The sequence below is a fragment of the Strix aluco genome, chromosome 3 (genome assembly GCF_031877795.1).
Source record: "Strix aluco isolate bStrAlu1 chromosome 3, bStrAlu1.hap1, whole genome shotgun sequence".
In the NCBI taxonomy this organism is placed as follows: domain Eukaryota; kingdom Metazoa; phylum Chordata; class Aves; order Strigiformes; family Strigidae; genus Strix; species Strix aluco.
In genome coordinates, this window is record NC_133933.1 from 63,358,771 (window position 1) to 63,371,574 (window position 12,804).

At 41.1% G+C, this 12,804-nt stretch overlaps 1 protein-coding gene across 6 annotated transcripts in view; it reads left to right on the plus strand.

The window, feature by feature from the left end:
- Positions 1-12,804, plus strand: part of ARID1B (AT-rich interaction domain 1B) — a 334,093-nt gene that overhangs the window by 222,381 nt on the left and 98,908 nt on the right. For all 6 annotated transcript variants that reach the window (XM_074818828.1, XM_074818830.1, XM_074818831.1 and 3 more), the window contains exon 5: positions 10,229-10,472. In XM_074818828.1, the coding sequence (XP_074674929.1) occupies positions 10,229-10,472 (244 nt within the window). The remainder of the gene's footprint in view (positions 1-10,228; positions 10,473-12,804) is intronic.

The following is a 12,804-nucleotide window of genomic DNA, read 5'->3' on the forward strand; positions in this document are numbered from 1 at the left end:
GGGCGTGGAGCAAAGCTGCGTCAGAGCGATCACAGCCCCGTTCATTTGTGCTTTACTCGTTGTTGAACTGTGCGCCACAGGGGTCATGTTGGGTTCAGAAAAAGGAGAGAAACAAAAGAGGGAGGAGGATGAGAGATTCTTGCGTGATGCTGAGAGAATGAGTCTGGAGTGTCAAATTAAGCTGAATTTACTGCAGTAAATGTTATGACACTTATTTCTGCGTAATATCCCAATATAACACTGCGTATCCAGTTTGTTCCAGTTTTGTTAAATAATAATTAATTAATCAATTTTGTTCTCTGAGGCGTCACCTTAGTTAATTTCTTAAAAAATAAGCCTTTCTAACATTTATCACTCGTTTTGGTGTATACATTTTTCTGCTCCTGTCAGCTTCTGATTCTAGAGGAAGAGATGGGAAGTTATTGGACCACCTGTGTTTTTGAAGTTTAAGATGTTTCTGTGGCTTATTTACCATCTCATTGAATTGCGGTATTTGGTTACAGGGTGTTGTGGGAGAGAGAAGAAAGAGACACAGTATGATACATGCACAAGCCCTAAGCTAATGGAAAAACTATGTTTTGTAGATCTTATTCCCACGGTAACCTGCTGGGACATCCTTTTTATCAAACCATAACTCTACAAAGGGTATTAATATGCCAAAAAAAAAAAAAAGGCAAGTGCTGTAGATCAAGAGCTTTTAAACTTTGGGCATACAGGTGTATAGATTCATCAGTTGTTTAAGCCCTTTTCTCGTGGTCCACACGTAGGTAGCCTTGGGCTGGCAGAACAGCTCACTTGTTATCAACTTGCTTAATTTAGGTCTGTTTTCAGTGATCGGTGGGCAATTGATTGTTGGACCAACACTTTTTCTGTTCTCTCAACTATAGTCTCCAGATCAGAGGTCCAAACTTTATAACAGCATGGCTAATGCCTTCTGAATGCAACATGGGATAGTCTGAGCAGCACATGTGGAAAGATGTTAATTTACAATTGCAAAATAGATGTGTTGTGACTCAGGGTATGTCTGTAGTAGTAAACAGTAAGGTACATTAAGCCATGTGAGGTTGTGTGGTCGTGTTTAAAAAGCTTCTCCTACGTGAGCTACCTTGCATAGACCTATTGAGAATCTCTGTGCTACAGTCACGTGTGGGTGTACTGCAGGATAGACGTGTGAATTTTACCACATTTCATGTTACGGCAGTCTGAAGTGGTGTTTACTCCTTTCTGCTTGAGCCACACCTGCAAAATCTCAGGTTTTTGAACATGTAATCTTAAGATAGAGGGTCTGTGTCTGACTGCATGTGGTGCAAGTTTCCAAAAGTATGGTAGCCAGAGTAAATGAAATAAAGGGAGTAAACAGTAATTTCTAATGTGTATTACTGATGCTCCTGCTAAAATTTTAGGTCTCTCTCAGATCTACTGACCCATATGTTCTTTTGGTAATGTCTTGTTCTTCTTTCTTATATGCTTTTGCCCAAATCCATGTTTGTCTTTCAAGGTACTCCTCTCCTTGCTTACATGGTCTGATTTCTTTCTGTATCAGCTGTGAAAGTAGAACAAGTAGGTAATGGGAGGGGGGAATAGCAGGTGCCTGGTGTTTTCCTTGTGGCTTTGTGATGCTGGATTCAACGTGGCCAGAAGCACAGCTGGGAAAGCAGAGGAGTTGCCCAGTAGCCATTCAAATTCTAAGCTTGCTGCAGAGAGGGAGGAGGATAGCGATCCCCAAAATAACAAGCTCCAGAGAGCTTGAAAGGTTTTAGATCAGTGCATGTTTTCCTTCAGTGAGCTTCCTCTCTGTTTTATCCTGCCAGTTTAGTCTGTCTTCTCCCTGAGGAGGTAGGTTAGGCTGCATGATCTAGAAAATGGTTGTAATCCAAAGAGACGCAGAAGAAGGAAGTTATGTCTCACCTCATTGTTCTTTATATGAAAAAACCTTAAGTTATTTAACAGAAGGGTTTTCATGTTTGGGGATAGTTAAGATTGGCATTGAGGAAACTAGGGATAGGAAGTAGTATGAATATGACTAAATTAAGTTGCTGTTACACAAACTCAACTTTTCTTCTTTCTTCATAGGGGCAATTTGTTGTGGTTTTCATTGATTTGGTTGTTTTAAATGTTGATGGTCTATTGATGATAAATAGCTGATGCTGTAGTTACAAGAGTTGTTGGCTGAGAATTTTTCTTTGCTACAATACTGAAGAAACAAATGGCTCCTGAGGGTTCGTGGCTTTTTGTTTTCAAATTTTATTTCCCGAAATTCTACGTGCTAAGCATTCTGCTTCAGAGATAAACAGTGAAGTTCGTATCTTTAGAGATGCTGTGCTATTGTTTTTCTGTTCTGGAGATTTACTGTTTATTTTTGATATAAAAAAATATTGTTGTCAGACAAGCTGTGTGTCTTACCTGTATATAGTCCTTGTTAGACTTTTTCAGTTTGCTTTGATAGCACATGGGTCATTAGTATTTATCGTTTCATACATGGGAGTTGATGTTTGTAAACTAGAGACTTTTTTTATGCCATTAGGAGATTTCTTGATGCAGCTGGAGACCTCAGGAGCCCCCTTTGCGTTAACTGTCAGGGAGCTGCAGACCCTGTAATGAGTGGCACTCAGCACGGGCAGGGAGGTGCGCGGGTGCCTGGGCTTTCATCTGGTGCCTCAAAGCTACAGTGTCAGTTTTGAATTTCTAATTGCCCTAAGTTGTTTTTGCTGTAGAGCTCTTGCCTGGACAAGCAAATAAGATCCCATCGTGTATCAGTGTAGGCACAGAAGTGTTACTATATCGATTTTAGCAACTTCTCATCCCGTGTCTGACAGGTACGGGCATATCATGTTTTACTGTTCTTGGGCACCTGTATCCACAGGTCAACAATTTTTATTTTTAGTTTAGGTTGTGTTGCAAACACAGATCCTTTGCTTGTTAAACAAATGTAGTAAGAAATTACCCTTTCTTTAAATGAACTGGGAATTGATTGCTACAATGAGATGCCATATTCAGCAGACAAAATCATATTCCGTGTTAGGGTGGCAGTCCTGCCTAGGCAGCCAGGAGGGTGGGCACATCTCTTGACTCTTGTGGGCTGTGGTGTCGCAGTGGTGTTCACTGCAAGCCTGCGGGCATGTGTGCAAGGAGGTGTGCCTCCAGCCACAGCCTCTCCTGCGCGGTCTGCGTAGTCCTAACAGCTCAGGTCCTTAAACTGAGATCCGAGGCAGTGACACTCTGCACCAACTCATCATGTCCACTTTGGTGCTCATATTGTAGGACCAAGAGTTACCTAAAAAAGGAAAAGAAGGAGAAAAGAACAGTGTCACTGTTTGGCTCTGACTTTGTAGTGAATCCACTCAAGATCCCTTATATTTGGCAGATGAAACATTCCCATTAATTGAGTGTTTGGAGAAAAACCCAAGTCAGTTAAAGTCAGCAGCAAAATTCATACCAGCTTTAGTGAACCTGTTTAAAAAAACCAAAAAAGCAAACCCTCCTTTGCTCTTTTCCCACTCTCAGCAAGTATTTATTTATTAAGACTAACACTTTTCTTAGAAACAATGTTTTTGGTGCACTTCTAATCAGGGGGATTTTTTAAGACTGGGAATGAATTTCATATCCAAGTTACGAGTTAGAACTGTCCAAACCAGTCTTGGTCATTTGCTTAGCAATTAGGTAGTTGGCTTTTTATAGATAATTTCTTGAAGACTGATGTAATTCCAGGATCCCATAGGTTGAAAAGACAGCAGGCAGAGCACTGGCACTGCATTGTGTGCTTAAGCTTTTTCTCAGTTGCTTGAGTGAGTATAGGGCTTTTGGGGAAAAGTTTTTGCATCCTCAGGGACTTCCCTGTATAACTTCTCAGAGAAAGTATTTAATACTGATTGCAGTCCTTGCAACACAATTCAGTAACTGAGTTATTTTGGGAAGCATGTGAGGTCTGCAGAATGAAGGGAATGTGTTTCCCCAGCAAGTGGTGCTTTGTCACTAAATTTAATGCAAGAAGCTAGTGTTTTTATCATATTCCTTTAATTTCCTTCATCTAGAATATTGCATGAATAATTTACCACATAGAGGTTAAAGTTAAAAATCTGGTTAAAAACACTAAAACATTTAGGAAGATGTTTTCTTCCTAAAACATTTAGGAAGAAATTCTTTCCTGTGAGGGTGGTGAGACACTGGAACAGGTTGCCCAGAGAAGTGGTGGCTGCCCCCTCCCTGGAAGTGTTCAGGGCCAGGTTGAACCGGGCTTTGAGCAACCTGGTCTAGTGGAAGGTGTCCCTGCCCATGGCAGGGGGGTTGGAACTGGATGATCTTTAAGGTCCCTTCCAATTCAAACCTTTCTGTGATTCTATGATCTAGTATATGGAATAAAGTAAGACTGACGAGTACCATGACTAACTAAAAAGTACCTCTACCCAACTACTGTCAAAGTTTGGATTTGTCTTGCAAGTAAGTTTTTAGTGTGAAACAAATCCTCTCCTTACCAGTAGCATGTTCTGGGGTAGAGTTGTGCCTGTCAGTAAAAATTGAGCTTTTTCCTCAAGGAGGTGATTGAAATGGAAGTCATCTTGTCTACTTTTCCTTCTCCAGACCTTGAATTAACAAGATTCGGAGAATGAACCTTGTTTTCTGTCCCTGAGTTCATGTCAGTAAGGCACTTTGTGTAAAAGGTGTAAAAGGCACTTTGACAAAATGTAATGGCAGCCTTGCTGTCTCCTGTTAAAGAAGAATTTTTTAAAGGATATGCATTAGATATGTTTGACGTGCTTAGTTGAGGGTCACAGCATAGCTGGTGTGGAAGGAAGACACCCGTGTAGGGGGTAGCAGCCTTTGAAAATGCTTTTCCTCATGGTCCACATCGTTGCTGTGCCCGTGTGTTTTACCGGTTGCGCAGGCGATGGTAGGCTGTTAGCTCACTTGCTGCCTTGACAATGTGACCAGCAGGGCCTTTGGAAGACTTCTTGAAACATGCTATTATAGGCTGCTTTGTGATGAAAAGAGGTCTTACAAATATCTTGAAATTTAAACAGAGCTATTGTGGGTTTTCCCTTTGTGTGTGTATGTGTGTTTGTCAGCCAAATCATTTGTTCAAAGTTAATCTCAATTACAGAGCATATTGTTCATAATCCCCCATGGCTCCAAAACAATAGCAGAGTGTATGTCTGCTTGAATATATATTTACATACTTACATGTAAAATATATTTGCATGTATATATAATTTTACTTCTAAAGTGGTGATTCATGTTAAGGAGATGGATATTTCATGCAGGATCATGTCTTTTGAGCAGCACCATCCTCCATCCTAACAAAAATACTGCAGAAGGGCCTGAATGGAGTGAGCAGGGCTTTGATTCTGCAGCCAGTCGGTTGCTGCAGTTGCCTACACATACTGTTGGGATTTGTGCTAGCAAAACGGATGGTAGGGTAGAGTGTGGGTTTTTCAGCTTCTTGGAGACGGGGAGGTTTTGTGTGTCTTTAATTTTAATATCTACAGAATACCTCTGCTTTTCTTCTGCTCCCTGAGCATAAAGGAACCAGTAGGCAATAGTTGGGAAGTTTAAATAAATCCCAGGATGTATGTGCTTTGCACAATTCCTGTAAGACAGCCCCAAACTACAGCAACCTGTCAGTGAATTTAGGGTGTTATATAGCAGCCTAGGAGCTCAGTTAGCAAGGTGCTCCACACTTTCCCTTTTTACTGATTTCAGAGAAGGTGCTCAGCATTTTTCAACTGTAGGTATTTAGCAAGGGATCCCTTTAGTAAAATCTTTTTTTATGTCTGCTGAAACACTCTTGAGCAAAACCAGCAACTGCATGAAGTGTTTGTGGTGCAAATTTTTGCTCTGTGTTGAATGCTTTAATCCTGTCACACTCTGTGTGTGACATTGTGGTGGTATTATCGAGGTACTATAGTCTCCTTTTTGCTGTTTATTGAATCCAGGTGTATTCCTTGAGTAAATTAATGTTACAATATTATATATGGGTGGTTTTGTTTTTTTTTTTTCTTGTGCTCTCTTTGTAAGTAACTTTTGGTTTCCTGGCTCTATATATAAGCAGTTTGCTCCCTTCTACCCCTTGCTGGCCGCATTGCAATAGTAAATTGGTGTGCTGTTTCAAGAGTGTCTCTCCTGTCAGTCTGATAAGATCATACCACCAGGAAGGCATAACATTATAATCCCAAGCACAATGTGATCCTGTTCATTTTAGCTCTTGTACTTGTCAGAGGGACAAGAATAAAGGTTGTGCATGGGTGGAAGGTGAGGCTAGAAGTGAAGATAGTTGGAGATGAAACACTTTGCTAAAAGAGATAAATCCTGTGCAGGGTATTTCGGTTTGTAATCAAGGTATTATCTAGAAATGAACTTTGAAAGCTGGCTGGGATGTCCTGAATAATACAGGATGTAAAGCTGACATAGAGAATACAGAACTGTAATATAAATTTGTGACTGGGGAAAAAAATTATTTTATCCTTAATTTTTTTCATAGATTTGGTGCCACATTTGAAAACATAGTCATACCAATACCATAGGCAAGAATAGTAAGATTACTTTACAAGAAACAGATCTACAAGAAACAAGAGATTTCTGGTAATTCTAGACTTGCTACATTTTACTGGAAGAAATGATTGCTTTCCAGAAAAAGCCTCTGAAAGAGGCAAAATTTAAGGCATGCCTTAGGGTATGGGGACTTCAGCCCCTTAAAAGAATCCCAGCAATTACCTAACCTGCCAACTTTCCAACAAGATAAATGGAAGCACTGTAGCTTGAAGGTGCCTTGGTTTGAATGAGATGCAGTAAGTAAGGTCTCTCTGTTCTTTACAGGCATCATAGATCTGATAGTACTTATAAAAGAAGAATAGAGTTGGTGCCCTGCTGACTAAATTGTCCTCTAGAGGAGTATTAGTTACAGAGCTTCTTTGTTAACTAGGCTGTATGCTTAAACCACTGTGAATTTCTCTTATTAGTAGGCTTTTTAATAGCTTTACATATGGATATGCTAAGTAAATGCAAGTATATCCATGTAATTTACGTATATAATGTGTACGTGTACAGTATTTTATATATAAATAAATGTTTGTGATGTGGAAATTGCATGTGACTTCATTACTGTTCTGTTAAACCGAGGTAAAAGCAAGCATTAAAACACTGATAATAGGAGAACAGTAAGTCGACTTCTGCTCTTTCTGTCCGGGTGCTTCACATAAAGTCTTTCTTCTCCTTCTCTTTAATTTCCCAATTAGCTTTTGTGGATAACAGAGGTGTTTCTAAAGCCTTTGTATGCTGGAAGTTTCCCAGTTGCTCGCCTACTCAGGCTTAGAAGACTAGGTAAGGCCACGAAGTGTATGTTAAACAAAAAATACAAAGTAATGATCTGCAAACCACCCTGTGCAGAATAGCTGATATTTCTCATTTTAGCCCGCTGTAACACAAAGTAAAGGTTGTGTAGCACAGCCCAGGCATCTAGATAGGCAACAGCCTTTTGTGCCATCCTGAGAGCAACCTCATTATCAACTTTCTTGATGGGTTTGACGCATGAATGCTACCGTACATCCTTGGCAGATGAGTTGGTTGCGAAGTTCCCCAGCCCGGGAGGAAATCCCAGTGCTACACTGAGCGCACTTGGGGAGCACAAGGCCCCGCGGGTGTGCTGAGCCCGCCTGGCTGCTCCCTCTGCAGGTACTGAGGGAGGGTGGAGTGGCTTCCCTCTTTAAATAGACTGGCATCATGCAAGCTTTCCTCTTTCTTTTTCGCTTTTGTGAAGGAGTTGCATCAGGTTGGTGAGGAAATCCCTGGAAGGCAGGCATTTGAGGAGACTTTCACATGGGACTCATCAGTCACTCCACCCTTGCTGGGAGGCTGGAGAAGTCGGATGTGACCTGATGGGAAAAGTGAACTTCGTTCCTGGCCCCAGGCTCTTCCCTGTGCACACGCTTGGCAAGCTGGGGAGATGCTGTGGAGAGTGGTCAGATTTTGCCTTGGTCTCTGAACAACAGATAATTTCATCACAGACAGCGCTAACTGCATCGTGGCTTTTCGTTATTTTGGTGTGTTTGTTTTTCAAGTACTTCATGCCTTGCTGAAACAAATGAAAGCTTTAATCCACACATGCTTTTAAAATCTTGGTTATTCTAAACTAAAACTCTGTGTTTTCTATCTTCTATCAGTTGGTTGCCTATCTGTTGTTCCTTACACAGAATTTGTATTCCTTTAGAATAGGCTCTATTCTGCTACATTTGGTTTTCAGGCATTTATTGTATGCTTTTCAGCAGCATTTGTTTTATCAGCACTTCCTGCAGCATTTGTTACACATCACGACAGCAACGATTTGATTCCATTTAGAAGAATACCATGTTATGTATGGAAAAGCAGTAATTGCTTACCTGTTTGCCAAATACATTCTACTGTGAAAAATCTCTAGCGTTGCTCTATACAGTATCAAACAGTGTTATTTCTTGCTTACATTTTCTACAGTTAATAGTTTCAAAAAAGAAACAATGAAAATAGTTCATTGCCCATTTCACAATTAAATTTCCATTTGTAGGGATCTGGAAGTCTACTCCTGAGTGAATGCAGAGTCCACACATAGATTGAAGTTTCAAATTTAATTTTTGCTTTTCATATGCCTAATGAAATACACGTACAATTTTGTGCTTGTCAGAAAAAGCAAAATTAACCTATGGTGAGAGTTGTGCTTGAAGTATTTGTGGAAATTTGTTGGAGATAAGGTCTGCAAGGTGTCCTGCAGAGAGCTGAGTTCGGGTGGGTTGTATTTACTACCTTTATGCATGAGGAGAAATAACACGTAGCATTCTAGGTGGCTTCTAATGAATGCTATTGGTGTTTAAACTGTTAATCATACTCTTTCCATGCCTTGGAAGACTTACTGTATCTGTCTGTTAGGGGAGACTGGCCATGAGCCTCCCTCGTAACGGAGGTAGTCAGCATCAGGCAGGACTCTAAATACACCACTTTGCATTGTACCTTCTAAAAATAACCTTATTTTTTGTTACAGAAATTAGGCAGCAGTAAGGCTTTGCTTCCTGAGCTTTTAGCTCAGGCAGAGCCCAGTTCCTTTTGTGCTACCGGAACGATGGCCTCGTCTGCAGTGCAACCACTTGCATGAGCCAGACAAGTGAAGTCAGTATCAGCCAAAGTAACACACTCTGTCATCCCAATTATTGGAAGCCTCAAAGGTCATTTAATGACCTGGTTTATACGTGAGGTAGCTCTCTGCCTCTTGTTTGTGTCTTAATTCGCTAACAGAAATAGTAATGTGCTCCTCAACTTGTGCCTTGCCAATAGCCATGGAACCACAGCTATCTTGGTGCTTTTCAGTTTGTGTGAGATTTTACTGTGATGCTTAGGAATTAACATTTTTCCTGACAGTTATGGGGCATGCACTTGCTTTGTCACAGCATTCTTGGTTTTTCATACATGATTTTACAATGATTTAAAAAACCAAACAACACCCACAAGATCCAAAAACCAGTGTAACTCCCATGTTATAGCTTCAGAGAATATGGCTGGCAATTCATAGTTAGAATTCAGATGGGCTTGAACCTATGCAGGAGATTTCTCATTGAAAATGCAGCAGTTATGAACTGAAATGGAGCAACTGCTTAGCAGTGTATTCAAATGAAATTGAAGAGAAACCGTGAGTTGTACACTGGTACTTGATGGAAACAGAGAAGCAGCCTTCCTTGCTCCTAGGTGGCCAGTGGGTCCTTGCTGCTGCTGAGGGCAGGCCCTCTTCTTGTGTCTCTTCTGCAAGGTGAAGGAGCTGCATGCAAGTGTTAGAAAGTCTGCATATTATAGACCCTTCTTCTCTCGTTTTGGTGATGGTTTAGAGTGACGTGTATAAGCTGTGATTGTAACGGTAGCAAACCCCAAGATGAAAGACTGTGTGAAAGTGAAACTGATGTATCATTTTCATTAGTTTTAGTATGCTCAGGCAGAATTTGTGGGATTAATTTTGAAAGCTTAATCCAGATGGAAAAGATTAAATTCAATGTTGAGTGAATTTGGTTCCAATTCATTTGTTACCCTTGCCTGTTCTTTTTCTCAAAAGAATTAGAGATTAAGCGGAGAATTGTACATACTATACTTGTTTTTTGCCATCATTTAACTACGTGAGCCAATGTTAAAGACAACCTCTCAGTTATCTGCTGCAATAAGTAAGCAAATGAACCTAAGTATTAGTTCATAACGCTACTTACGTTCTTTCTTCCTTTTTCCTCAGGATTTATCTGGATCCATTGACGACTTGCCGACTGGAACTGAAGCAACCCTGAGCTCAGCCGTTAGCGCGTCAGGCTCTACGAGCAGTCAAGGGGAGCAGAGCAACCCTGCACAGTCTCCGTTCTCCCCTCATGCCTCTCCACATCTCTCTGGCATCCCCGGGGGCCCATCGCCTTCCCCTGTAGGCTCTCCTGTTGGGAGCAACCAGTCAAGATCTGGTCCCATTTCTCCAGCGAGTATTCCAGGTAAGTTTGTTCCAACAAACAAAATTAAGCTGATAGATGGGTTTGCTAAATAAATATTCCTGTATTCCAAGCTCACTTATTTTCTGAGAATCCTGCGTTTTCAGGGCCTTTTTCTGAAAAAAAACCGCATACTTAAAGCAGGGGTAAATTTTGTCTAAACTTCAGCTGCCGAGCCCTCAGAGTGTTCAAAATTTTCAGCTTGATTCCACATATGTGTTTGATAAATGTCTTTATCGTCAACCAATGCTAATGCTTGATCATAATTTTTGTATTTGGTTTGTGTGTCATCTATCTGTTTTACATATTTATCTCATATTATTTACAGGTATTTTTTGTTTTTACTGTGTGTTTTTGTTGGGTTTGGCTCTTGGACTTGTATGGTGGTTTCAGACCTGCAGGATAAGGCAGAGATTTTGCAACCCTGTATTGTGATAATGCAATTTTGGACATGAGTACGAAATACTGTATGAAATACTTCTTAATATTTACAAAGGTCAACAAGTTACTAGGAATCCAGCGCCACCAGTAATAATTGAAATGCCAGTGGCGTGCTTGCTGCTTGCTCTCTTATGCCACATAGAGTATGACACGCAGTCATTCATGTACATTGAGAAATTTGTGGAAATCTGTTAGGATACCTAGAAGAAAAAAAAAAGGCATGTATTAATTCCAGTTCTTACCTTGCTCCCACCCACCTGGCATGTTACTTGCGGGGGGTCAGGCAACAATGTGTATTTGGTATTTCAGATGAGTTTATTCTCTTTCTGATGCTCAAGTTTTTTATTATTTTCTGACATTTTGAATGCTCGGGGAATTCCTAAGAGTACAAGAGTGCTGACATTACCCCAGGGATAACATCAGTTGCTGACAAAACCACAAAAAAATCAACATGGAGCTCAGTTAAAAGAAACAGAAGCATTGATGCCTTTTCATTAGATGTGCTGTAAACAAAATGAAGGTTAAAATTCAGTGAGTAGCGTGTGTTTCGGCATTCAATACAAAGGTGTCTATGTAAAATATATGTGCCTGTTTGTATACAGAGGTTAAACTAAATAAGCAAAGGGGAGTAAGCTCAGTGCACACAGGAATGTTGTATACTAAATGTGGCCTGAGCATGTTGAACCCTGATGCTGCATGCATGCCCTGCAGTTTTTCTTCCCTTTCCAGCCACTCTGACCAGCAGCACATGCTCAGGTGGGGCAGGAATAGCAGGGACAGTGGCAGAACTGAAGTATTTGCATTACATGCAGTATGGTGGCTTCATATTTGTGGCGTACTTCCCAGTACATGGCGCAGAAGCCTGTCCCTGTTGTTGAGTGAAGCCAGATAGTTCACCTCGCCGGAAAGGTAACATTTTCCCACAGTCAGATTCAGGCAAGTAAATGGATTGGTGTTTTAGCAGTCTGATTGTTGAATAGGGAAAGAAAGTTGTGACGTTGAAAATAGCTTTATTGTAGTCATGATAGATAAGGATGGGAGCAGGACAGTGTATAGGGGAAAGTAATAACTTTTATGAAACCAGTTGAACCCTGTGCAGTAAAAATAGAAGGGATGTGGGCCCAAAGGTCGGAGTCAGAGTCGCTTCATCACTTCAGCTGAGCCCAAAAGCTCATTTTTGTGACTGGCCTAGTGAAAACTATTGCCTCTTCGTACAAACTGTGCCACCATTTTGCATGGTGGTTTTGTGGTCTGCTGTGGTAACACAAAAGCAGCTCTTCCTCAGGAAGCGGTTTTATGAATGGTGCTAAATCAGAGTCGCCTGCCAGTGTTTCCCCGCCATGGACGAGCTCCTGGTCTCTGCAGCTCTTTTGCTAAAGGTGAACTCCCAGGCGTGAGCTAATGCAGCGCTCTCCGGAGGTGAACTGGGCAGCTGCGGTAGCATTGCTGCTGCCGCTGCTGTTTCTCAAGCCTCAAAATGACATGAACAAGGCTGCTATTTAAAACCCTGCGACTAGTGGGCTGCCACTGGGTGCTGGGGCTTTCAAGCGGTATGAATTAGACTGTGCTTTCACCTGAGTGTATTCCCACCGTTGTGCTTCATTACTAGGACGTTGGTAGCTTTTTTAATCAGCCATATTCACAAGACCCTATGAAAAAGTAATACACAGCTTGTTTGCATTTCTGTGGCTTTTTGCAGTGTTCAGGTTGTGGCCGTTTTTAAACATAGATTGTGTAGTACAGCGTCTTGCCTTTAATAATTTTGTTGGCTGCTATTTTCCTCTCCGTTCTCACCCTACCCTTGTTTGTTCTGACCTCATTCCTCTCCTATTACCTCCTGCGATGTTGTGCCACAGCTTCTCCATGTGACATAGATTGGCTCTTTCAATCATTC